This window comes from Rhineura floridana, chromosome 22 (genome assembly GCF_030035675.1).
Source record: "Rhineura floridana isolate rRhiFlo1 chromosome 22, rRhiFlo1.hap2, whole genome shotgun sequence".
NCBI lineage: Eukaryota > Metazoa > Chordata > Lepidosauria > Squamata > Rhineuridae > Rhineura > Rhineura floridana.
This window is the reverse complement of record NC_084501.1, coordinates 12,771,450-12,797,759: the sequence shown is the minus strand read 5'-3', so window position 1 is coordinate 12,797,759 and position 26,310 is coordinate 12,771,450. Positions and strand designations below refer to the sequence as shown.

At 49.6% G+C, this 26,310-nt stretch overlaps 1 protein-coding gene across 1 annotated transcript in view; it reads right to left on the bottom strand.

Moving 5' to 3' along the window:
* Positions 1-5,608: 5,608 nt before the first annotated feature.
* Positions 5,609-26,310, bottom strand: part of CDC42SE1 (CDC42 small effector 1) — a 39,478-nt gene continuing 18,776 nt past the window's right edge. Inside the window, exons 2-5 of the mRNA XM_061606189.1 lie at positions 16,713-17,085; positions 13,146-13,253; positions 9,235-9,337; positions 5,609-8,243 (exon numbers count right to left, since the gene is read on the bottom strand). Coding sequence (XP_061462173.1) covers positions 9,266-9,337; positions 13,146-13,253; positions 16,713-16,766 — 234 coding nt within the window. The 5' untranslated portion in view covers positions 16,767-17,085 and the 3' untranslated portion in view covers positions 5,609-8,243; positions 9,235-9,265. The remainder of the gene's footprint in view (positions 8,244-9,234; positions 9,338-13,145; positions 13,254-16,712; positions 17,086-26,310) is intronic.

The following is a 26,310-nucleotide window of genomic DNA, read 5'->3' as shown; positions in this document are numbered from 1 at the left end:
CAAACTCACCACCAGGGAGCAGTTTGTCCTGATTTTATCTCAGTCCGCCTGCACGTGTCATATCACAACAGTGAGCCTTTATCATCTTTCTAGGAACGCAGGAAGCTGTCTTATACCGAGTTGAACCATTGGTCCATCTGGTTCAATGGTGTCAACTCTGACTGGCAGGAACTCTCCAGAGGTTAAGTCAGGGGACATTCCCAGCCCTACCGGGTGATGCCGGTTACTGAACCTGAGACCGTCTGCATGCAGATGCTTTATGGCCCGTCCCAAAGGGGGGTTGAGAAACTGGTGCCTCTCCAAATGTTGCTGGACTACAAGTCCCATCAGCCCCCAGCCAGCATGGCCAGTAGGATGATGGGACTTGCAGCCCCCAAAACAGTGGGAGGGCTCAGGGGTTGGCCATCCCTGTGCTAAATTCCGTGGTGCTTTCAGAAGATGGCATGTGGAAGAGGCGGAGACTTAATAGATTAGGCCAGCCTTCCCTGACCTGGTGCCCTCCAGATGATGTTGGACTCCAACTCCCAACAGCCTCAGCAGCTAGCATGGCCAAGAGTCGAGGACAGTGGGAGTCCCCTATCCTATATACACACAAGCAGCTCCATGTCACCGGGGCAGTGGAATCCGCTCCGGCTTTCAGTCCAAACGTTCGAGGAGCTGTCCGAGGGGCTGAAACCCACTCCCAAAATAGGCTACCAGCCAGCGGGGTGCATTTTCACTTACATTTTATTCTCTTTGCTATCGTTGTACACTTTAGCGGCCTAACCAGAAGAGCAACCAGTGAGGGGCCCAGCATCGCAAGGAGCAGCCGTTGCCGTCTTGGAGCATCCCACCAGAAGGGCGTCTTTGTGGAGGTGTCCAGCGAATGCGGTTCTTAGGGTCTCCTCCCTGCCCTTCCCTTTCTACCCAGAAGCAAATGTCTGCGAGGACTCCCAAGGGCCCTCGGTTTGGGCAAGAGAGCCAGCATTTCGGATGGGGTGGGGAGTGTTGCACCGGTGACTGACACAGCATCCCAAAAGCTGGTTTTAGGCACCATATAGGAAAGGATTTTAAACGATTCCTGGGGTAACTCCCTCTACCTTCCTACGGCGGTCCTCCTGCTACTGGGATGAGAAGCTTAATAAAACAGCCGTTTTATTTGTGTTTTCTTGTCCTCTTCAATTTAAGAGCATGGATGAGGAACTATCGTGGCCTTCCAAATGTTGCTGGATGTAAAACTCCCATCTAGGGAGGGGAGAGAAATTAGATTTAGGTCTCACTTCAAGCGGAGTCTACCAAATATGCGCTTCCCAAAACAATGTGAGACGTGGAACACAGCCATCCTTAGAAATTTGCACTTCTCCGAATTTTGCAATGCAGTTCTCCAGCTAGCATTTACAAAAATGTACTTATTAGGGGAAAGGGTGCATAGAATAGCAGTGAAAGCAACATATAAAAATGCATGATCTCAGGAGAAATTGCTTGCAAAAGTGTGTACATTAGTGAAAACTGCAGGCAAAAAAAGTGCTCACTGGGAGAAATTCACACTCAAATGCTGAGAAATGTTCATGAGGATTTTTTGTTAAAAATAAACTGCAAATTGCTGCAAAAATGCGTAGAGGTGGAATTGAAGGTGGGGAAGACAAGAACCTGAGAGAACAACACTTACAGATCCATCCCTACTCCAGTCCTCATTAGTAGAGTGTCTGCTTTGCATGCAGAAGGTCCCAGGTTCAATGTCCAGCATCTCCAGTCCTCTGCTTGAAACCCTGGAGAGCCGCTGCCGGTCACTGAGCGAAAAGGACCAAGGGTCTGACTCAGTCGTTGGCAGCTCCCCATGTTCCTAAATTCCAGACCATTGGCCCTGCTGGCTGATGGGATGGATGGGAGTTGGAGACCAGCAACATCTGAAGGGCCACAGGTAGCCCCATCCCCAGGAATGCATCCATTGTGCATTTTTGGGAAGTCGTTGTGTCTTTTTGCAATGCACTTGGACACCTTTTAAAGTATGGTGTAGTGGTTAAGGTGCTGGACTACGACCTGGGAGACCAGGGTTCGAATCTCCACCCAGCCACGAAGCTCACTGGGTGACCCTGGGCCAGCCACTGCCTCTCAGCCGCAGAGGGAGGCAATGGGAAACTCCCTCTGAATACCGCTTACCATGAAAACCCTATTCGTAGGGTCGCCATTGGGATCGACTTGAAGGCGGTCCATTTCCATCATGACAGCTACAGCCTTGGGTCTGTTGCAGCCACAGCCTCGAATTCCCTGTATCCCATCTGCTGCTGCAAGAGTTTGGCCTTTCTGCCCACAACAGTGCGATTGTAAATGTGGATTTCAACATCATCTACCTTTACAAACCTGCTTTATTTGAATTACGGCAGAGAAATAAAAAATAACATCACTCTGTATGATTCTGTTTCTGAATGACAGGCCATATCCACACCGGTAAAGACAAGATCTTTGATTTAAGGCAGGCTTACAAAGAAAAACCCACACCAGACGTCAATTTGTGAATCTTTCACAAAAAGTAGCAATCTGCGTCTTTTTCTTGCTTGGTTCTGGAGTCCGCTCTTTATATAATAAATATGGTAGAATTACTAAAGCAAAGGAAAGAAACTTTTAAGGAGAGGAATGGGAAGAGCTGTTGTTCCCCGCCCTCCAAAACACAGATCTTAACAATCTTTTGCCTTTTTAATTTTCCATGCATACATTCGGTCACGAGTGCGAAGTGAGGAAGGGGTGAGCTCTTAAGGAGGTAAGGGAGGAAAAGGAAAACATTCTACACCCACCAGTTCCCAAACGTTTTTCCCAGGGACCGCTTGAAAGCTGCCGAGAGTCTTGAGGGGCAGCTCAAATTATTTTTCTGCCTGTTGTAGCACTCTAATGTGTTGTGCTAGATGCTGCATGATTTTCAGTTGTATTTTGATTGCTTCTTTATTTCTTATAATTGTATTTTTTATTGTATCACCATTTGAATTCCATAGACGACAGTACAGTAGCAAATAAATACAAGAAGCAATTGAAATGCAATGGAAAATCCATCCAAATGCTGAACGCACTATGCCTGCGGTTCTTCACAAGCAAGTCACGGGCTAGCTGAATGAAGTCCGTGAACCACCGGTGGTCCATGGGCTACAGTTTGGGAACCTCCACCCTACACAACTCATCTGTCACCCCATTAGACAAACCTTCCCACCGGTTCAACCAACCAGAATGAAGCTTCTCGCTTCAATTCCCCAGTACAGCAGATGTTCCCATGCTGATTTTTTTTTTTAAAAAACTATTTTAGGAAGCCCCCCAACCCCATGCACAGTATTTTCCTTGTTTACAAAAAAAGAAAGCAGCACACTTTTAGCAAAAAGTACATTAGAATAGTCCAGCTATTCGTCCCCAAAAGGGATCATCTTTTAACGCCAGCCCAGCTGGGAAGAATTAGATGTGGCAAAGCTAGAATTTGATATAAAACTACCCATTAAGGTAAGGGGGAAAAACAGCCACAAACTGCAGAAGCTTTTGGATGAGGAAGGGCCGGTCCTACCATTCGGCAGGGTGAGACAGCTGACTCAGGTGGGCTGGAGGCTGTTATTATTGCATTTATATCCCACCTTTCCTCTAAGGAGCTCAAGGTGGCATACACGGGCACCCTCTCCGTTTTGTCCTCACAACAACCCTGCGAGGTAGATTAGGCTGAGACACAGTGGCTGGCCCAAGGTCACCTAGTGAGCTTCATGGCTGAGTGGGGGTTTGAACCCTGGTAGCCCAGGTCCTCATCCCACACTCTCACCGCTTTGCCACACTGGCTGTATAATGATTGTTGACATGAAACTACTGCATGGGAATGTTACATTTGTCATAAATTGATCTGTTTTAAGTGACGGAGTTTGTCTTGTGGTGACTTTAGAAAGTCCATTTATACCTCCCCCGGAGCTGCTTAAGGAAGCCCATAGCCCTCAGGTGTAAGGGGAGAACACTGCCCTGTCAGCAGTGTTGAAATAAGATTCAATGGCCACTTCAGTGGGCTTCATCACATGGGAGGCAGGACGGCACCATCCTGGCCTCTGCCCAGTGTGGCAGGTTGATAGGGCGGAAGGCAGAGAGCCCAACAGTAGGTGGACCCAGAGCCAATGGTAGGCAGAGCCTACTAATGCTAAGTGTTGTCCCCACAGACATATGTTAGTAGGGCAGTGCCCCACTTGCTCTAATGGGGCAAGCCTCCACTGCCTAGAGGTGTAGTTGTCCGGGGTCTTGGAGGACCTTTTTTGGAAGCGTGGTCCTTACGTCTCCAGCATCCTGTGAGGCAATCAGCATGAAAGGGGAGTGTGTTAGCCACTGAGAAGAGTCTTCTCACACACTTCCTTGTCCTTTCCTGGTGACTGGAGCCAATCCGAATGAAGGGAGAGGAGTCAGCCGCTGAAAAGACTCTTTTCAGTAGCTAACAATCTCCCCTTTCGTGTTGGTTGGCTCCTCGGGCTGTTGCTGTGGGAAGAGGCTGTCATAAGGATCTCATTCTCAACCCACAGCAAAATGGGGAGAGGGGGCATGGCTGTGACTAACCTGAAGGGACCCCGTGCTTCTGAATTTGCCACAACACTGCTGCCACTGCTTCTACCTCGGGTAGCAAAATGTCCCTGGCTGGCCACGGGATTGAAAAATCCTCAGCGAAATGTGGACAGTCTTGGATGCCTTGGAAATAATTGGGGATGAGGGCTTGAGGAGGCCTCGCAGAGGAGGCTCAGGGTTGAACGAACCAGGGAACCAAAAAGGACGAGTATTGTTACAAGTTCAGTACAGCCATGTTTCTAAGCCAGTTTAGCCATTTTTCAGGAAAATAGGCTTGGGAGATGGTCATGATTACAGATGACTCCAGAGTAAAATAGTAGAGATTTTTTTGGGGGGGGGGAGGGGGCTGGGGTATAGAAGCTTTTTTCAGGCCAAGGGCCACGTTCCTTGCTGGGTAAACCTTCCAAGGGCCACTTGCCAGTGGTGGGTGTGGCCAGCAGGGAAAGGGGGCAGACAGACGCAAACGTTAGCTTTGCGCCGTAGTTTGGTTTCTATGCATACTCCCACGCCCTTTTCCATCTTCCATCCAGGCAGGCGAGAACTTATTTATTTATTTATTGCATTCATATACCGCCTCATAGCTGAAACTCTCTGGGCGGTTTACAAATCCCGATCCGGGTTCAAGGGCAGATTCCAGCCAAGCCAAAATCACTCAAGGAGGACGCAAAGCAGGCCTGATGAGCGGCATGGCCTGGGGAGAGTTCTGGGGGCTGTATAGAGAAGCCCGGAGGGCCACTTTTGCCCCTCACCCCAGTTTGAAGTTTGCCCAGGGCCTAAATGTAAATTTCTAGCTATCTGGATGCGATTAAACTAAGTCATACTCAGTGGAGACCCACGAAAAACAAGCGACTTAAATTTCAATAGGTCTACTCAGAGTTTGACTTAGTTGGCTATCACCCTCTGGCTTTTTTGGTGGGTTTTTTTCTTTTTTTAAGAATAATGTTGCAAAATGGCACTAACATGAAAAAGGTCAAAATTTTAGCTCTTTCTTGGCCAGTGCACAAAGGAAAACGAGAAAGATATGGCAGCCTTGAGTCTATTTCAAACCTCTCATGTAATGAACATGAATTGGGTGGGGTCATTCTCATCCGAGTCCCCCTCACCCTGATCTAGAAAAGCACACTGGTGGTTTCCCCCCAACGTACACAAAGTCGGCATTTCTCCAGGAAAGCAAAGCCATTAAAAAAAAAAAAATAGAAAAGTGTGGGTCTTTTTTGCAGTGGAAACCTAAATTGATTCAAGTTCAGCCTTGTGGGCTTCATATGGTCTGCAACGCCACCGTGAATGAGAGAGAATGAGTGCCTGTGGGCGTCAACACAGTAACCGCCCCCCAACCGGGCCAGGCTGAAAAGCATCCAGGTTCCTGAGGGTCATGATGCTTAGAAACTTGATCCTGGGATTTGAAATACCGGACAAGTGTTTTAACACACACACACACCCTCCTGAGGAGGAAGATTCTCCTCTGTTTTGGAGACCCCTTTCAGGCAAAAGCAGCAATCTATCAAAGCAGGGGTTGAGGGGGATCTTTTTCCGGCCAGACAGCTGTGTTTCTTTCTGGGTAACTTTCTGGGGACCACATGCCAGTGGTGGGTGGGGCCAGAGGGAAATGTGGGCGGGGCAGCACTTGTATATTTTACTTTTGTACAGTAGTCTAGTTTCTACACCAGCCTTTCCCAACCAGTGTGTCTCCAGATGTTGTTGGACCACAACTCCCATCTTTCCTGACCATTGGCAATGCTGGCTGGGGCTGATGGGAGTTGTGGTCCAACAACATCAGGAGGCACACTGGTTGAAAAAGGCTGTTCTACACACACTCAAGCCCCCCCCCAATACTCCATCCAGGTAAACCAGAGTCACGATCAGAGTTCCAGGACGTAATTCCGGTCAGGCAAAAGCTTCCGGCGCGTCAAGGAGGGTCAGTGAGGGGCATGGCCTGGGGAGAGTTCTGAGGGCCAGACAGAGATGCCTGGGGGGCCGCATTCAACCCCTGGGGCCTGAGGCTCCACGTCCATGTATAAGGAAGAGAGGAGGGCATCAGGACATCTTGCTCAATCACTCCAGCACCAAAGAAAGAAGGGACAGGAGCGACTGGGGATTTGCAGTTCTGGGAGGGGGCTTTTGTATGTATGCCGCATAAAGACCAACAGCGATAATGACGTCTCCAAAGATGGAATGCCTCTGGATAGATTTCACCCTTCAAAGCGTGGATGGGGGTGGGTGGGCAGCTGTGGCCAGGCAGCTGTGGCCCTCCAGAGGTTGCCAGACTCCCATTTCCCATCATCATCAACATCCCATCAGCCGTGCTGCGAGCTGGAGTCCAACAAACTCTGGAGGACCACAGATTCCCCCTCTCCCCTCCCTGGTTTAAATGGAAGCCCAACACTTCTGCGACTCACCGCCTCCCCTCAGCGAAATATTTCCCCCCCCCCATCAGAATGAAAAGCTTTGCCCAATTAGGCACCTGTAACAAGAACACTGTGCTTTTTTCCCCCTAACAAAGTTCCCAGTTCCCTTAATTTGATCCAGAGCTTCTCTGGCTGTGATGCTTCGCGCCCTAAAAGGTGGCAGCACAATGGCACTGCCGTTGTCTGTGCGAGATGTTCTCTGTCTTCCTTATTTAATTCTCTTGGCTAAGGAGACGGAGTCACTCCGCTTCATCTGATGGCCCCAAATGCCTCCTGTCCGGTGTCTTGTCAGCATTTCACAAACGTCCTGGAAGGTGCAGGTTTTTGGAAAGAGGGACAGACAAGGCCGGCATGAGATATTTTGAAGCAAAAACCCAAAAATGGAAACTCCCCTTCTTACCAATTAGCACGGAGGTCTTCAAGAGCACTGCTGTAGGGGACACTGGCGAGCTGTGGAAGCCACCAGTTGGCTAGCACCTGTGGCATCACCAACCATGCTCTCATGCAACTCCCAGTCATTTCGGCAGGGGAGATTCCCACAGGGGAGCGTTCTGTGCAGCAGATCTGCTTCCCGCTCGTAAAGGTGCTCCAAAATTGTGCCTCGTGGTAAGGTTGATCCTCCTTCCCTCCTCGTAAGCTTCGAAATGCTCGTGAGGATAAAAATCCAGTGGATATACTTCCATATAAAAAGAAACCCACACACACACACGACATAACAGCAACCATTCTTTCCAAGTGTTCCTCTTCAGATGTGGGGAAAAACAAAACGAAATGAAATGTGCTTTAAAAAGACAGCAAAGACTGACACAACCAGCTCAGTTCCCGTTCGTCGCAGAAGCAGGGGGCGTAAACTGCTGCTGAATGTGCCAACATCAGACTCTTCGCAAGGGTTGCAGAAATCAAAACACAACAGCCACAAAACAGAGGAAGGCGTGAAAAACCTGCAGTCCAAAGCCTCTCGCCAAGATGGGGCGTGCGCATGGGGGGGGGGGGGCACCATGTAAGAGAGGCTTTGATTCAGTCCAAACTTGTTCTACGCATATCAGCGAGGCCAGCATCAGACGGGGAATAAGTTGCTTCTTTCGCTGTTCTCGCTCTCTCAAATTTTTTTTTAAAAAAATCAATTTCGGGACATTGGGAATCCAGTTGCGTAAGTTACGAAGGGCGCTGGATGTCTTCTGCGTTTTGGCAACCTGCTTCAACAAGACCAAACAGGCCAGCTGAGTGAGGGCTGTATATATATCTATATTCTTTTCTCAGTTGGGGGGTTTCTTTGTTAATTCATTAGCCGGGAACCTGCAAAGGAGAAAGAGATTAGCACAAGCGATAACGTGCCCTGCGCCGAGATTGGCAGGGAAAACGGAAACTATTTCGAAGGGAACATCCACAGCAAATCGTTTCACCCAGCCTTCCCCAACCTGGGTCCCTCCTGATAAGTTTGGACTAAAGCTCCCATCGGCCCCTGCCGGCATGGTTTCAGCCGGTCTTGAAACTGTCCCTCTGGAGAGCTACGGTCGTCGGAATATAGGGAGCCGTGGCCGCTGGTGCCCATTGCAGCTGGTGACGCAGAAGGCCAGCAGATGGAGCCAAAGCCATTAAGAGGCAGAGCCAACTAATTCTAGTTTTAAGAACATGCGAGCCTGTTGGAGCAGGCCCACAGCACATTAGCCCAGCATCCTGTTCTCAGGGTGGCCAACCAGATGGCTCTTTGGGGAAGCCCACAAGCAGGACCAAAGCGTAGCCACACTCCCCCCTCCTGCAATTCTCAGCGACTGGCATTCAAAGGCATTCTGCTTTCGGCAGAGGGGGTGGAACATGGCCATCATGGCTAGTAGCCACCGACAGCCCCATCCTCTGTGACGCTGTCTAATTGTGTTTTCAAAAGCCATCCAGGTTGGTGGATGATTCTTATGGGGAGTGAATCCCACTGTTTAACTCTGGGCTGCGGGAAGAAGCCTTTCCTTTCGTCTGTCCTGAATCTGCCAACATTCAGCTTCGCCGGACCTCCACAGGTCCTCGGGTTACGCGAGAGGGAGGAGGCCTCTCCACCAGCTCTCTCCATGCCCTGCACAGGTTTAGGCCTCTCTATCGCATCACCTCTCGCTTGCCTTTTCTCGGAGCTAAAAAGGCCCTCAGGGCTGCAACCTTTCCTCCTAGGGGAGGACTCATCTCCATCCTAGGCCCTGCTGAGCTCTAGAGACTGCAGAGGAAGAAGCGGGCAGGCAGGGCCAACCCCTGGTGCGATTTAGATAAGAAGGCAGGCAGGCACCTCTAGCAAGGCACTTACAACGAGGAAGCGGGAAAAGCTCTTCAGGGAGCTACAAAACGCGGGAGCTGCTCCACTGTCGATCCCGGCCACATTTGGATCTCATTTCATGCACCGCCCCCGTCTGATGGAAGAGAGAGAGATTGACACGTGTCAGAAGCTGCCATTCTGGGCCAACTGCAGACCCTTGCGCTCAGCTGCCAGACACAGTGGTCATATCCAGCCATCTTATACTCAAAGAGCAGACCCACCGAAATGAAGTTCAGTCCTCCGCATTTCCACATCAGGATTTTTTTTTTTTAAAGTCCTCACAAAAATTCGACAGCCTTTTTATTTAGTGCGACTGTCTCCTAGCACGTACATTTCTGCATGCAAGTCTACCAGATTCGGGCATTTTTGCAGAGCAAGGCACCCGAATATGTAGTGCATTTTGCATGCCATTTCCACGAGCGCGTTGTTCTGTTATTCTTTTTATTTTCGTCTGTGTTGTGTACGCTTTACCCAAGCGCCTGCATTTTGTACGCATTATTTGGCTGGAGAACTGCATGGCAGAATTCGGGGAACTACAGATTTCGAATGGGTCCCGTGTTGTTTCGGAAAGCGTGGATTTGAGAGCATTGGCTGCAACCGTGAACTGCATCACATGGCTCCCCCATATCTGGTGCAGACCACTGGCAAGATGGTTTGTACAACGAAAGGGCGCTCGCTAACACCTGTGGCCACCTGTGATAAAATCCCTGCTCCCCACCCCTGAATATTTCCCCAAAATTCAGGCTTCCATTTTGTCAATTTCTGAAGGCAATTTCTGTTCTCATTAACGGCTAGAGAAATGCTTGGGAGAGGGGGCGGGGAAATGCGGGATAAATTTCCGACACAGCACTAATCCGGCTGAGGAAGCGGAGATCTTCAGGGTGCGGAACCGATCGCCTTTGCACGCAAAGGTCTCAAATCCAGCTGATCGAGGCAGTCTGAAACTCGAGAGCAGAGAGGTGGATTTGGAAAAAGGGAGGCAGGTTGCAGCAAGCCCAGTCTCTTGCCAGCCCTCAGGTTATAAATAGGCCTGTCAAAATCCATCTGATGGAGCCTCCAAAATGGTTTAATAAGGAGGGCTGCTGTTATCTTGGAAGAGATGTACTGCACTGATATGACTGAGCTCCGGGGTTAGAACGACAAAGCACTGTACCTGTCGGGCATTTTGTTATTTAATGGCTGTAGAGTTCTGCACCCCAGCCTTCTCTCTTCTTTTCCAGAAATTGGTTACCGTTTTGTTCTGTTCTGATTGTTATTCTGGTTTGTATGAGATGTTATAAAATTCAATAGAAATGTATTTCCAAAAATAAAAATAAGGAGAGGCTATTGCTCACAGGCGCCTTTGGAAAGTGTTCTCTCCTGGGGGCCACATGCTTTTGAATCAGAGGCATGGAGCCTATTTCAGCCCAAGGGCCACATTCCTGCCTGGGAAACTTTCCAAGGGCCACATACCACTGGTGGCTGAGAGGGACAGTGGGCGGAGCAACCATGCACATTGTAATATAGTACAGTAGGTTAGTTTCTGTACAGACTCACACACCCCTTTCTCTCCTCCATCCGGGCAGTCAAAAGGCATGGTTAGCATTCTAGGATGTATTCCAGCCGGGGGAAAACTCTGAACCAGGGCCAGTCAGGGGTGTGGCCTGGGGGCAGTCCACAGGCTTGGGCATGTGTGTGTGTATGTTGGATCTCTGGGCCTAAAGTTTCCTAGCCTTGTTTTAAGTAATCTTTCTGGGTCCTCCACTTTTTTCCCCTGAAGACTTTTCTTAAATGCAGTGTTGTGCATTTAAGCAACAACAACAATGAAAATCTAATGCACATTGAAAGGGTTGTGGATGTGAAAGGGATCTCCAGGTGGTGGTCTGTTACGAGCCGAACACGAGCCAGCAGGGTGATGTGGCGGCAAAAAAGGCGAATGCAATTTCAGGCAGCCTTAACAGAACTGTAATTTCATTTGTCCATCCACACGCTTCAATGCACTCCTCTTGTCCCTTTCCTAACTCCAAAAAGTCAAATTCATTTTTTTTAAAGTGGCTTTGTTGCACTAGGGTGACAAGAGCCCTGAATCGCTGTTAACGACGCAAACCTAATGTTCCAGTATGCGCTCAAGTCCCTTCTGGCAAACGCATTTCAAAACAGCCACTGGAGGGTGCACGATGGCAAACGTTTCCTTCCAAATGGAACCTAAATAGAATCCAGCTCCCAGCCATTTAATTACCAGATTTACCAGACAGTGACATTTGTGTTGTGTATGTAGCTTTTCCCCCCTCTTAAAAAAATGCAAATAACATTAGCCATTGGGTGGGGGGGTTGGGGAGATGAGAATTGTTGGGATTGTGGAAAAAGGGATGTTCAACCCTCGCCACCTCTGCTGTGGTATTGAGGAAAAACTCTTTTCTTGAAGATGATGTTTGGCTCCAACAGAAGTTTCCCTCCCACTGCAAATTCCCCACTTCAGAGAACTTCCCCTCCAGACCACAGCAGGGGAGGAAGGGGTTCACCCCGCCTCCAGATGCACGCCTGCTGCAGCCGTAATCGTCACAGCAGATGCTGTTTGCAGCTTAAGAGCATCAAAAGAGCCAAAAGGTCCAGCGTCCTGTTCTCACAGTGGCCAAACAGATGCCTCCACTTGAAGACTTGCAAGCACCGCGACTCTCCCCTCCAGCAGTTTCCAGCAACTGGCATTTTCAGAGGCATCCTATCTCCGATAGTGGAGGCAGAGCATAGCCATTGTGGCCAGTAGCCACTGATGGCTTCACCTTCCATGCATTTGCCTAACCCTCTTTTAAAGCCATCCACGTTGATGGTCATCACTGACTCTTGTGGGAGTGAATTTAAAAGCAACAATAGCACTTTTTCTGTTTTAATTGCTTGCCAGATTTGCTTATGTACCCAAAACAACCATCCATGCACAAGGGGGGGGGGGCAGGATATCAGCATGCTTGGGGGAATCCTGAGATTTGCACAAATACTATAAACTGGGGGGGAGGGAGAGAGAGCTTCACATACTATACATTTAAAGCCCATGGCTTCCCCCAAATAATCCTGGGAACTGTAGTTTGTTAAGGGTGATGGGAACTATATCTCTGTGAAGGGTAAACTACAGTACCCAGGATTCTTTTCAGGGGGCGTGGATTTGCTGTAGCAGAAGAATAGTTTCCAAATTGCTTGAAGGACTGGTTTCCCTCTATTCAGCACTGGTTAGGCCTCGTCTTGAGTACTGCATCCATTTCTGGACACCTCACTTTAAGAAGGATGCAGAGAAAGTGGAAAAGGTTCAGAGGAGGGCAACGAAGATGATCAGGGGACTGGAAACAAACCCCTATGAGGAGAGACTGAAAGAACTGGGCATGTTTAGCCTGGCGAAGAGAAAACTGAGGGGAGGTATGATAGCACTCCTCAAGTACATGAAATGTTGTCACATACAGGAGGGCCAGGATCTCTTCTCGATCATCCCAGAGTGCAGGACATGGAAAAACGGGCTCAAGTTGCAGGAAGCCAGATTTCGGGTGAACATCAAGAAAAACGTCCTAACTGTTAGAGTGGTACCACAATGGAGTCAATGACCTAGGGAGGTGGTGGGCTCTCCAACACTGGAGCAGTTCAACAGGCAGCTGGACAGCCACCTGTTGGGGATGCTTTAATTTGGATTCCTGCATTGAGCAGGGGATGGACTTGATGGCCTTACAGGCCCCTTCCAACTCTACGATTCTATGAAGTGTACGGTGTGTATGCAGCCCATGTCCTTGCTAACCAGGGTTTTTTTGCGGGGAGGGAACCCTGAGACTGTTAATCTGGTGTGTATTTGCCACATGTAAATAGGGCCCACCTCCTTCCCATTTGTGGATCAGGACCCAAACCGCACCCCGCACCCCGTCACAGAAGAGAGAGCAGAACCGTACCATCGGGAGACCCTCATTTGCCATGTCTCCGGACCCGATGTGCGTCAGGTGAACGAAATTCATTGGCTCCCCTATCATGCTGCGGTCGATTCTCCGCCGCGTCTTCTTCTGGAGAGGGAGGTGGAGACAAAGAGAGGGAAAACATCATCAGAATCGAGGAAAACGGGGAGGGGGGGAGCACTTAATTTAAGCCAGAGCATACAAAGGGATGTTGGTGCACTGAGAGCACCATTGGGGTTATGACAGTGGCTGGGTACACACCACACATTGAAATCACTTAGCTTTACTCCCCCTAGAACCCTGGGAACTGTAGTTTACCCCCTCACAGAGCAACAATTCCCAGTGCCCTTAACAAACTACAGTTCCCAGGAATATTTGGGGAAAACCATGTACTTGCAATGCGTGCTGTGCGTGTGGCCAGTGTGTGGTGGAGAGTGCTGGATCTGGGTTCAAAGCCCTGCTCGGCCATGGCGGCATTCTCCCTCCGCCCCACTCAGACTGGCCTACCTCGCTGGGTTACAGTGAAGATGGCACGGCTAACCTTGTCTATGCAACACTAGGAAAGGCTACGCTATCAAAGTGACAGTTCTAATGGTTTGGGTGAACTATCATCATAGGAACATAGGAAATGCCTTATACCGAGTCAGATCACTGGCCCATCTAGTTCAGTGTTGTCCACACTGACTGGCAGCAGCTCTCTGGGGTTTCAGTCAAGGAGTCTTTTCCCAGTCCTGCCCTGGAGATGCTGTTGGGGATTGAACCTGGAGTCTTCTGCGTACAAAGCCTGTGCTCTGCCACTTCGGGGTCTTTACCAGGGATGATGGGTTGTATGCAGCTCACTTTTACTCATAGAAGACCCACTGAAATTAATGGCCACAGCTAACTTTGGTTCATTACAGTAGGGCGCCGCTTTTCGGCATTCCGCTAACGCAGTGGCGCCATTGGGGCAATCAGCTGTAGTGCAGGGAGCTCCAGCCACCATGCTGCAGCTGACAGCCATCAGCTGTAGTGCAGGGAGCTCCCCATGCTGCAGCTGATCGCTGTTAGCTGTAGCACGGCGGCTGGAACACAGTAGGGCCCCACTTTCCTGCGGGGGGCTGGAACATACCCTGCTGTATGAGTGGGGCCCTACTGTAATTTAAATGCATCTACTCCATGTAAATATTAGTTGATGACAACCCGAAAGCTTTAGCAGAGCCCACTGGGTTCTACAGATCAATACTGCTGGTATCCTTGTTTGATTTTTAACTGTTTTCACGTATTTCATTGCTTGCAATTGTTTTTATATATGCAATTTTTTAATATAGGTTTTTATTATACTGTGAAATCACTTTGAGATGCTTCACGGGAACCAATGCATCACCCTCATCACCTTTCCTCTTTGAGGGTGGGGTTGTTAGCCCCCTAATAATTTTGGTTGCCCTTGTCAGAGCCTTTTCCGGCTCTACAAGACCCTTTCCGAGATGGGGGCAAGCAGGACTGAGTTGTGAGAGGGGACCTGAAAACGACTGGTGACAATCCCTGGTTCATACAAAACCAACATTTCCCATCACTCCCCAAAAGCAAAACTCTCTCTGGATAAGGAACGCTTTCAAGAAAATTAGGCAAGGGGGTGGGTGGGCGGGAATGTAGATGCTCAGACAGTTGATTTGCAAAGAGGCATTTTGGGGGGAGGGGTTATTTTTAGGCCCTGAAGTGGACAGAAGCAGGGGTGGCCTAATGCAAGGGTAGGGGAGCAAACTGACCCCCAGCTGGGCATTTGCCCAGCCAGCTTGCGCAACCCCTTTGCCCAGGCTGACAGGAAAAAGCAGGCACAGATCGCTGAGCGTGAAACAGAGCATGGCACACCAGGTGGGCGGAATTGCATTCCTGTCATTTCTGCTCAAGCAAGCAAAGCCTGTGTTGGAGAGGTTGAGATCTGGCCGTGGATGCCCCCAGATTCCTGTCCCGCAGCTCTTGCAGGGGGGAGGAGGAATGAAGAGGCAGAGGCTCATTGCACAGGACATATGGGGGCCTCAGACTTCTGCTGGGCTGCCTTTGTGCTTAACAGAGGCTGGTTAAGCGTCGGAAACAGCTGTCTGGTAAACCGGCTGTTGTTGGGACAAGGAACTATCTCCCTCTGGAACCAGGGATGGAAAGAGCTGCCCATTTCGGTCCTCTCCGTTTCCCATATCTCCAATTTTAAATCCAGGTCTCCACCTTTCTGCAGCAATTTGCAGCGTTTTTAAATCCTCGTGAAAATTCTTCAGCATTCCTGTGCGAATTTCGGCCCAACAAACACCATTTTTGCAGGCAGTTTTGACTAACGTACACATTCTTGCAAGCCATTTCCAGGGGTGTAGTCGTCCAGGGTCTCAGGGGGTCTTAGGCCCTTTACTTTTTGGGGAGCAGGGCCCCTATGTCTCCAGCATGAAAGGGCAGTATGTTAGCCGCTGAGAAGAGTCTTCTCACATGTGTCCTTGTCCCTTCCTGCTGATGGGAACCAATCAGAGTGAAAGGAGGTGGGTCAGCCACAGAGAAGACCCTTCTCAGTAGCTAACCCTCTCCCCCCCTTTCATGCTTATTGGCTCCTAGAGATGTCTGTTGTTGTGGGAGAAGGCATTAACAAGGATCTCATTCTCAACTCAGCAGCAAAAAAGGGGGAGGGGTGGCCGTGACTAACACGAAGAGACCCTGCACTTCTGAACTCGCCACTACACTATTGGCCATTTCTCATCGTATAATGTGTTTGGGTATGTTATCTTCATTTTTACGCATGCTTTCCCCCAATACATGCATTGTTGGAGACGCGCATCGCATAATTTGGGTAAGTGCAAATTTCGAAGGATCGCAGTGTTTCAGCTCTTATATTGGTTTGGAAAGCGCGAATGTGATAGATTCAGCTTTGAATGCGAACTGAAATGAACTTATACCCCATTCGTAACTAGAACCCAAATGGGCCATCCAATGAAGTCAAATGTTGGGAGATTCAGGAGAGACGAAAGGAAGGTCTTCCTCACAGGCTGCACATAACTCTGGAATTTGCTCCCACAAGGGGTAATGAGGGCTACAAACTTGGATGGCTTTAAAAGAGAATCAGATACATTCGCGGCGGAGGAGAAAGTGATCAGTGGCTACTAGCCACAATGGCTATGTTCTATCTCCACTGTCAGGGGCAGGGTGACTCTAATATCAGTTGCCGAATTGGGAGACCTTGTAGCCATGGAAAGCTTTATCAGCCATGAATTGGTCTAATCCTCTTTTAAAGCCATCTGACCACTCCCCCCCCACATAAATCCTGGGAACTCTTGTTTGTTAAGGGTGCTGGGAACTGTAGCTCTGTGACGGGTAAACTACAGCTCCCAGGATTATTTTTTTGGGGGGGGGGAGTCATGTGCTTTAAATGGGCTTTATTTAAGACACATTTCAACAAGGCAAAAACACTCAAAGAGGGTGCAAAGCAGGGCTAGAAACGAGTTGTGATCTGGGGAAGAGTCCCAAGGGCCAGAAAAAGGAGACTGGGGGCCAAATTCAGCCCTCTGCTCTGAGGTTCCCCGCCCCGGGGTTAGGAGGTCAAGGAGAATTCACCTGCCGCGGTTTTTCTACCACACAGCATCCCAGCTTGTGCCAGAAATCGCTCATATTCGTCGAGGCTTCCAGCTTTCTGCCTGATGGGTTGTTCTCTCAGAGACTGGTAAACTGGACCTTGTTCACACGGACACCTTCCTCTCCAAGCTGGAAGGGAGTTCCACCACCACAAGCAAAAGTTCCTTCAGCTGTGGGGTCGGAAAAGGTCAAGTGGTGGCTGGCCTGCAGGTTTATCCCGAGGGTCAAGAAGCGGTCCGTCGTTCCAGAGAAAAGGCGCTTTGCCAAGAGCGCAGAGTTCCTTTCTGCGATCGACGATGAAGCAATTGCAGGCGCAAATATGGCTCCCGGTTGGATCCCGGTTGGACTACACGTTCTGGGGAAAAAGAAAATTTAAAAAGTGCAGGTGTCAGTTGGGAGATTTATAATGTCACTTTAAGAACGTTCCTCTTTGAACAAGCCTTCTAAAATCTATCCCAGTTGGCATCTCTCAGATTTTAATTGATTTGATGTATATACTGAAGTTTTAAACTCTCTCTCTCTCTCTCTCTGTATATATATCAATTGTTTTTATATATGCAATTGTTCTACCTTCATATAAGTAACACTTTTATATATGTTATTATAATGTAAATCGCTTTGGGATGCATCATGGAAACCTATATAATAAATAATAATAATAATAATAATAAAATTTTATTTCTAGGCCGCCTATCTGGCCGAATTAACGGCCACTCTAGGCGGTGCACATAGACTAAAATATAACATAGAGTAAAATATAACATATAATACAAAACAAAACCTCAGTAGTCTATAGACATCCCGAGCAGCAGGTTCACGCACACATACACACACGCGGTCTCTGGCCCCTTCAGCACTCGCTGCTTTTGTAAAATAAAACAACAACAATAACAAGGGATCAGACTCATCTAGTCCAACTTCCTGCAGAATTCATACCCACAAGACGCAGCGACAGCCACCAACTTGGATGGCTTTGAAAGGGGGTTAGACAAACTCATGGAGGAGAAAAAAGGTCTCACTGGCTGCTTAGCCGCAACGGGTATGTTCCACCTCCGCTGCTGGAGGCAGGATGCCTCTGAATGCCAGTCAGTGGGAATCACGTGGGGAGAGTTGCTGTTGCACTTGCGGGCAGTCCCTTCATGACAGTCAGAGCCATGCCCCCTCCCATCCTTTTTTTTTTTTTTTGCTGCTAGGTTGAGAATGAGATCCCTGCCAACGCCTTCTCCCACAACAGACGCCCCTAGAAGCCAATCAGGACGAGAGGGGAGGGTGTTAGCTACTGAGAAGAGTCTTCTCTGTGGCTGACTCAACTCCTTTCACTCTGATTGGCACCAATCAGCAGGCAAAGGACAAGGAAGCATATTAGGAGACTCTCTTCAGTGGCTGGCTGACAGACTCCCCTTTCCCGCTGATTGGCTGAGAGGATCCCAGAGTCATAGGGACCCTGCTCCCAGAAAAGTAAAGGCTCTAACACCATCCGAGACCCTGGACGACTACAGCCTTGCTTGCGGGCTTCCCACTGGAACATCTGGCTGGCTGCTGTGAGTAGAGGGTCTCTCCCAGCTCTACCTGAACATATCAGGGATTGAACCTGGGACCTTCCGCATGCAAGGCGGGTGTTCTGCCAGTGAGCTACAGGCCTTTCCTGCATGTCCTGGACATTGTTGCATGAGGCAGAGAAATGCAAGTCAGGCTTCCCCTTTTATCCTTTGCAAGTTCCTGCGGGAGACGATTAAAACGTTTTCTTTCAAAAAGGAGACCATACATTTAAAGCACATTTCTCCCCGCCTTCCTCAAAACAAGTTTCCTGGAAACTGTAGCTTACCCCTCACTGAGCTATAATTCCCAGCACCCTTAAGAAACGACAGTTCCTGGGATTCTTGTGCTTTGAATGTGCTGCTGTTTCCAGCACCCTTAACAAACTACAGCTCCCAGGATTCTTGGGGGGGGGTGTTGTGCTTTGAATGCGCTACACTTCCCAGCACCCTTGAACCATCGTTCCCAGGATTCTGGGGCGGGATGTGCTTTAAATGTATGGTGTGTAAGCAGCTTTCATTGCTGACTCACAGGGCGTTGCAAACGAGATTGCCCTCACAGTTCCCTCTGAGAGAGATTAAGACCACACAGATAAGGGCTTTGTGTGTGAGGGAGGTGTTTGGGGTTGGTTTGTTTTTTTGAGTCGGCTGTGAACAAGAAAATTCTTTTCAGATAACAGGAAACCATGAGTTTCCATAGAACCAGACTGGAGGCCTTTTAAAAAAGAAAAAAATAGACGAAATGAAAAAAAAAGCCTCAACTTCCTCGTTTTGAAAGCATTGCCACAGAGACACTGAGGGTCACTAGCTCTTGGCTTGGATTTCTCAAGCTTTTGCGTTCGCTTATGTCACACAACTGAGCCGGGAAGTCATAACGGGACTCCAGGGCAACCCGATGCACATTTACTCAGAATTCAGTCCCGCTGCATTCACTGGAGCTTGATCTCACCTAAGCACACGGTGAACTGCAGCCTGGCACATTATTTATTTATTACATTTGTATACCGCCCCATAGCCGAAGCTCTCTGGGCGGTTTACAACAATTAAAAACATGAAAAAACAAACATACAAATTTAAAAACACATTTAAAAAAAAAACAATTTAACATCTCAAAACCCTTTTCTTGAAAAACAGGCCAGTAGAGGTAGCCTGCCCTATAAGAGATAAGGACTGTTTATAACAGGGGGCCATTCATAACCTGGGGCCCAGGGACTGAAGGCAGCCCTCCAAGCCTCTCTGTCTAGCCCTTGGGACTCTCCACAGATCATACCTCCCTTCTCCAGACCACAACTCCTTTCCAACCTTTCTCTGCACCCACTTTTGAGTGCTTTTAGCTTCGTTGAACTGTGTCTTCAATGACGCACATTTAAAGCGCATTTAAAATCCCAGGAACTGTAGCTTATGTTAAGAGTTTTGGGGAGATATATATTGCAATAGAGTGCAGATACAACTGGTCTGCTAGAGACTGGTAGTTGTCTACATGCTGAAGCATACATGCTGAAGCAGCTGTCCAGCTTCCACTCAGGGAGCCATTACTAACTAACTGAGAACAAAGACAGGAAGAGAAGGGAGGAAGGGGGGGGAGCAAAGCCTCCAAAAACAACAAACACATTAGAGGAGGAATCAGCAGAGGGAAAAATAGGTTGCCTTTCTGTCTATCATGCTACTGCCCCCCCCCCGGGAGGTTACCCACAACAGAATCCAGCTTCCTTACCCTGATGTATAAAATGCACATGTCTTTTTAACCCTCCCAGCCCCTGCCAGCTGCCTATTCCTTTGCTAGGAACAGGGTCGCACTGACAGCTTGGAAACCATCTCCTGATATCTGGGGGTCTCTCTCCATGGCTTTTGAATGGGATGCCCATCAGAGCTTGGAGAAGGCGACTTTCCCTTGAGCTTTTGAGTAGCTGAAACAAAGCCAAGTTCCTTCCGGTAGGCTCCATGGCATCCAGGCTCTGCCCTGCTGGCTCCTCGAAACAGAGGCCTCTCCAGATGAGGAGGGAGGAGAGCAAGCCCCTCTCCGTCCCGCCCCCACTTCCCCAAATGCCACAGGAGTAGAGAGGGAGAGTCACGCAGAACATCCTGCTTGGACCGGGACCAGGAGGAGAGCCCAGAAGGGGGGGAGCCTCTGGCTCCTACAGAAGCTCCACACTCCAGAATTCCTGATCTGGAAGACAGGGACACCGGAACCTGCCTCATACTGAGTCAGACCATTGGTCCCTCTAGCGCAGGACTGTCTGCACTGACTGGCAGCAGCTCTTCAAGGTTCCAGGCAGGGGACATTCCCAGACCTACCTGGAGGTGCCGGGGATTGAACTCTGGGCCTTCTGCTGGCCAGGCAGATGTTCTGCCCACGGAGCCATGGCCCTTTGGGGAAATGTTGCACCTGTTCCCAAGCAGGGGCCACAAGGCCAGCTCTCCGCATCCAAGGGTGCGAGCGCAAAAAGTCACCTGATGCATTCCTCGGATGCCGCGCCGGACCTTGCGCTCCGTGAGCGCTCCCAGATCCCTGTCAAGCCCAGCAAACAAACAAAAAACAAGCCCTGAACAAAACAGGAAAGATCCGTTGTCCTCTGCCCAGATCCCTGAGCAGACTGGAGAGAGGCGGCATGGGAACAAATATGCGCCGGTCCAGACCATGCGCCTCCTGCCCTGGGGAGAGCAGTGGCCCCTCCTCTGCTCCCATGCACCTCAAGCCTGGAGTCCTCCAGAGCTCTTGCCGTTTGGTAAAAGGGAAGAGCACCGGCTGGTGTTTTTGGTGGCTTGCTATATTTCCAGCCTCCTCCTCCTCCCTCTCTACCCCTTACCCAGAGCCAGCCTTGCCCTCCAACGGCCCTCTCCATCAAAGCTGTTTTGGAAACGTCGCAGCGATGTCGGGATTAAGACTCTAAGAAGCCTTTTATTTGCTGCGCATTACAAAACAACAACCCCAAGACCTGACCTGGGTAACCCTCCCCTGTCGGGAGTCAGTATCCCTCAGGAAACCGGTCACTGGGAATCACTGGAGTGGGGAGCGTTCTGCTGCTGTGCTCAGGCCCTGCTTTGGGGCGGCCCTCTGGGGCATCTGGTTGGCCACTGGGAGAACAGGAGGCTGGACTAGATGGGCCTCCTTGGGCCCGCTCCAGCTGCTGCAAGGCTTTTCTGATGTTCTTATGGAACCTGCAGGCCCAGAGGCAGTCTATCTCATTTCCTAGGTCCTTAGCGGCATGCTGGAGCCAGATGGGCCTTTGGTTTGATCCAGCAGCCAGGCTCTCCTGACACTCTTATTGGGAGAACGTCCCTATCTGGAGATGTCATCAGCAGAAGGTAGAGAGCCCAGCATGAATATGGCAGTTCATATGTCTATGCGCACAATTAGATCACCATCATTTAACCAGACATACAATCCATTTCACCATCGTGGGTGAAACGGGGACTTGTGCAGCTGCTGAATCTGCAGATGAGGTGCTGCTGATGGGGCAACTTCAAGGCTCCTCCTGCCCTCCCTTCTCAGGGCTCCTGATCGTTTCAATCAGACACGGCTGGGGCAGCCCTCAAACAGATGGCACCGTCAAATAGAGGACTGTCCTCCGTAAAATGGGAGACGCACACCATACACTTAAAGCCCATTTAAAGCACCTAGCTCCCCCCCCACCGAATGGTGGGAACTATAGTTGACCCCTCCCAGCGCTACAATTCCCAGCACTCTTGACAAACTAGAGTTCCCAGGATTCTTGGTGGGTGGGGAGAAAGTCAAGTCCTTGCAAGGTGCTTTAAATGCTTGGTGTGTACACAGCCTACATGCCCACCCTGGCAGAAAGTCACCGAAAAATGTAGCAAGCCTTGGAGTTCCCCAAAATTCTACTTGCCTGATGAAGATTTCTGGGGAACTCCAGTGTCGGCATTTCTGCAACCTTTTGGCCAGTTTTCTGGATTCTGTTTCCTCTTTGCCTTTCAATGAATCAATGCAGCAACCTCTGGTTGATTTTTTTTTTTTTAAATGTGCCTTAAAAAAATTAAGTGCTGCCTGTTTTCCTTCGTCACATCCCTGACCGCATGTGTCACCAAAAGAGTCAGAGGAGGTCACCCGATTTGCAGAAAAATGCTACACGCTGGCTTGTACACAGTGGTGCACCTTTATAACGAATTATTGTCACTGAAATGGAATTACAGCACATCTGACCATAGCAGGGAGAGAGGAGTGCGGCTAGGTTAGCTGGGTGCGCCTGCACAGTCTTACTCTCCAAATGCCGCTGCTGATGGTCAGCTTCTAGGGGGAACAGGGAAGTGACTAACACTTCACTATGTGAGGGAGTGGTCCCGAACCGCCTTAAGGCGGCGGTGGTGAGACCACTTTTGAAGAAATCCTCCCTGGACCCAGAAAATTTGAATAACTACAGGCCGGTAGCAAATGTACCATTCCTGGGCAAGGTTCTGGAAAGGGTGGTTGCATCCCAGCTCCAGGCTCTCTTGGATGAGACCGATTATCTAGATCCATTTCAATCGGGTTTCAGGCCCGGTTTTGGCACGGAGACGGCCTTGGTCGCCCTGTATGATTACCTTTGTCAGGAGAAAGACAGGGGGAGTGTAACCCTGTTGATTCTCCTTGATCTCTCAGCAGCTTTTGATACCATCGACCATGGTATCCTTCTGGGGAGGCTTGCGGATTTGGGAGTTGGAGGTACTGCTTGGCAGTGGTTCCGCTCCTATCTGACAGGTCGTCTCCAGAAAGTAGTGCTTGGGGAGCACTACTCGATGCCCTGGGCGCTCCAATATGGAGTTCCGCAGGGATCAGTCTTGTCCCCAATGCTCTTTAACATCTATATGAAGCCGCTGGGTGGGGTCATTAGGAGATCTGGAGTGCGTTTCCAGCAATATGCTGATGATACGCAGCTCTACTTCTCCTTTTCATCTTCTTCAGGTGAGGCCATCAAGGTGCTAAACCGATGCTTGGCCGCAATAATGGACTGGATGAGAGCGAACAAATTGAAGCTCAATCCAGACAAGACTGAGATGCTGTTAGTGAATGGATCCCCTGACCAGACGATGGATGTTAGACCTGTTCTGGATGAGGTTACACTCCCCCTGAAGGAGCAGGTGCGCAGCTATGGAGTCCTTTTGGACCCATCCTTGTCACTTGAGGCGCAGGTGGCCTCAGTGGCACGAAGTGCTTTTTACCAACTCAGACTGGTGGCCCAGCTACGCCCATATCTGGACAGGGAACATTTTGCTTCAGTTGTTCATGCTCTGGTAACCTCGAAATTGGACTACTGCAATGCACTATACGTGGGGCTGCCCTTGAAGACGGTTCGGAAATTGCAGCTCGTGCAGAATGCAGCAGCCAGATTAATAACTGGGACCAAGAGGTCAGAACATATAACACCGATCCTGGCCCGCTTGCATTGGCTGCCTATATGTTTCCGGGCCCGATTCAAGGTGCTGGTTTTAACCTATAAAGCCTTACACGGCACGGGTCCACAATACCTGATGAAACGTCTCTCCCGATACGAACCTACCCGTACACTGTGCTCAACATCGAAGGCCCTCCTCCGGGTGCGTACTCAGAGAGACGCCCAGAAGGCGACTACAAGAAAGAGGGCCTTCTTGGTGGTGGCCCCCGAATTATGGAACACCCTTCCTGATGAGGTTCGCCTGGCGCCTACATTACTATCCTTTCGGCGCCAGGTGAAAACCTTCCTCTTTGTCCAGGCATTTTAATATTTTTAATATTATAATATTTAATATTTTTATATCTGTTAATAGTTTGTATTTGTATCTAATGTTTTAACAGTCATATGACACACCTTCTATAATTGGATGATTAGTTGGTTTTTTAGCTGCTTTTAAATTGTTTGTGTTTTATTTTTTATGTACACCGCCCAGAGAGCTTGCTATGGGCGGTATAAAAGTTCAATCAAATAAATAAATAAATAAATAAATAAATAAATAAAATAAACATAGAAAACTGCCTTATATATTTGCCCATCTAGCTCAATATTGTCCACACTGACTGGCAGCAGCTCTCCAGGATTTTTAGGCAGGGAGACTGGCCCAGCCCTCCAAGGAGATCCCACTGGGGATTGACCCTGCATGCAAAGCAGATGCTCTATAGCCCTTCTCCTTAAAAAAGGCAAGACTCCAGCCTCATGGTTCTGAATAAAGGGCTGCTTGAAACAGGAAGCTGCTTCCTACCGAGTCAGAGTCTAGCTCGGTATTGTCTACACTGACTGGCAGCAGCTTTCCAGGATTTTCAGGCGGGGAGTTTAGCCCAGCCCTACTTGAAGATGCCACTGGGGAATGAACCTGGGACTTCCCACAGGCAAAAGAGATGCTCTGCCGCTGGGCCTTGGAGGTGGAAGGTCAAAAAGGCAGGCTGAGGTTGGCAGAGCAGTGTGCCCCCCACCCAGCCAGCCAATCCAGCACGGGGGGAAAGTATTGGGGGAAAGCGATCCAGTCCTCTGACTCACCCCTAACTCCTCCGCTTTGGGACGGAAGGCGGAAAAGGAGTTTCCAACGGGGATGTTGAAAAGCGTCAGAAAAACAAGCTGGAAAAGACAGACGTCGTTTTTGCAAACCACCCTGTCCGGGCCGGCCCCTCACGACTGTCTGCCGTATGCCCAGCCGGACGAGAGCCTCCGGCTAAGCCAGCCTCGGAGAGGGATCGCAAGGGCTCCTGTCTCATGCCGTGGGATGGCTGAGGCACAGCAGGAGTCACGAAGCAAATTGCTGTTTGCCGGCTGAGAAAAGCCTTGTCAGGAAGGGGAAAAATCCCGTGACTCAGCACAAACCTTCCTTTGACATGACCAGACAAGGCGGGCTCTGTATTCGCCAAGGGATCCTAAGTCCAACACCGTAGGCCACTATCTCTCGACCTAATGTACCTCACAGAGTTGTTGTGAGGCTAAAATGTGGGTGTGCATGCATGTGTGCGTGTGTGTGAGAGAGAACCATATATGTTGCTTTGAACTCCTAAATAAAACCCAAAACCTCTCACTGTGTGTGTGGGTTGCCCCAAGAGCCACATTCACCACTGGCAAACTATCTGAGGGCCGCATGCCAGCAGTAGGCATGGCCAAGGAGAGGTATGGCCACCCTACACTCTTGCATGCACCACACAGGACACTCTGCGTACACAGCATAGCTTTAAAGCACATTTCCCTCCGGCCCAAGAATCCTGGGAACTGTAGTTTGCTCTTCGCCAAGCTACAATTCCCAGCACCCTTGACAAGCTACAGTGCTACTGCAGGTCAGGGTAGGTGACAGGCTGTTCTTAACGCTCGTAACAGAGGCGTAACCCTTTTTCCGTGCAGATAAAGAGTTATAATCGCTCCGCATGGCGCAGGTCCACAGCATGCCCGTCTCATGCCCCTATCAGAAGGTGGCATTTGGCCGGCTGGGGGACCAAGGTAGCAGAGGAATGTGGGAAGAATTCATTTTATCTCGGCTCCGGGACTCGGGCCAAGACCTGCACTGTTGCACAACCCAGAGGAGGAGAATGCAAAAAAGAAAACAAGGTTTACGTTGGACATTTGTGGCCAGGAGAAATTCCCTGAAAAAACCCTGCTGGAGTTGGACTGACCCAGCACCCCACTTCCAACCAATCAGATGCCCCCAGAAAGCAAACAGGCAGGGCGTGAAGGCAACCAGCCCTCCCTTGGTGTCTGTCCCCCAGAAACAGCTATATTCAGTGGTAGACTGCTCCTGTACGTGGAGATACTTCTCAGAACCAGCAGCTGGCAGTAGACCTACATATACAAGAGGTTGCTTGATGGAACAGACTAAAGCCTCTGGTATTTAGGGGTACGCTGACTACTGCTGTTCCCACCCACCCCAGCATATGAAAGTTAGAGGTAGACTGCCACTACACAAGGGGGTTCAATTTACCTACTGTGCCTAGTATAGCGATTAACAGACATTCCCTCCTCCTCCAGACATTTGTCTAATCTCCCTCCGAGGCCACCTGAGCAGTGTAAGCGTTCATAAATGCAAATTAATTGCACAGAGGAAAAAATGGCACACAGCAATTAATCACATACACAGCACTGGAGAGCACTGACATATCGTCA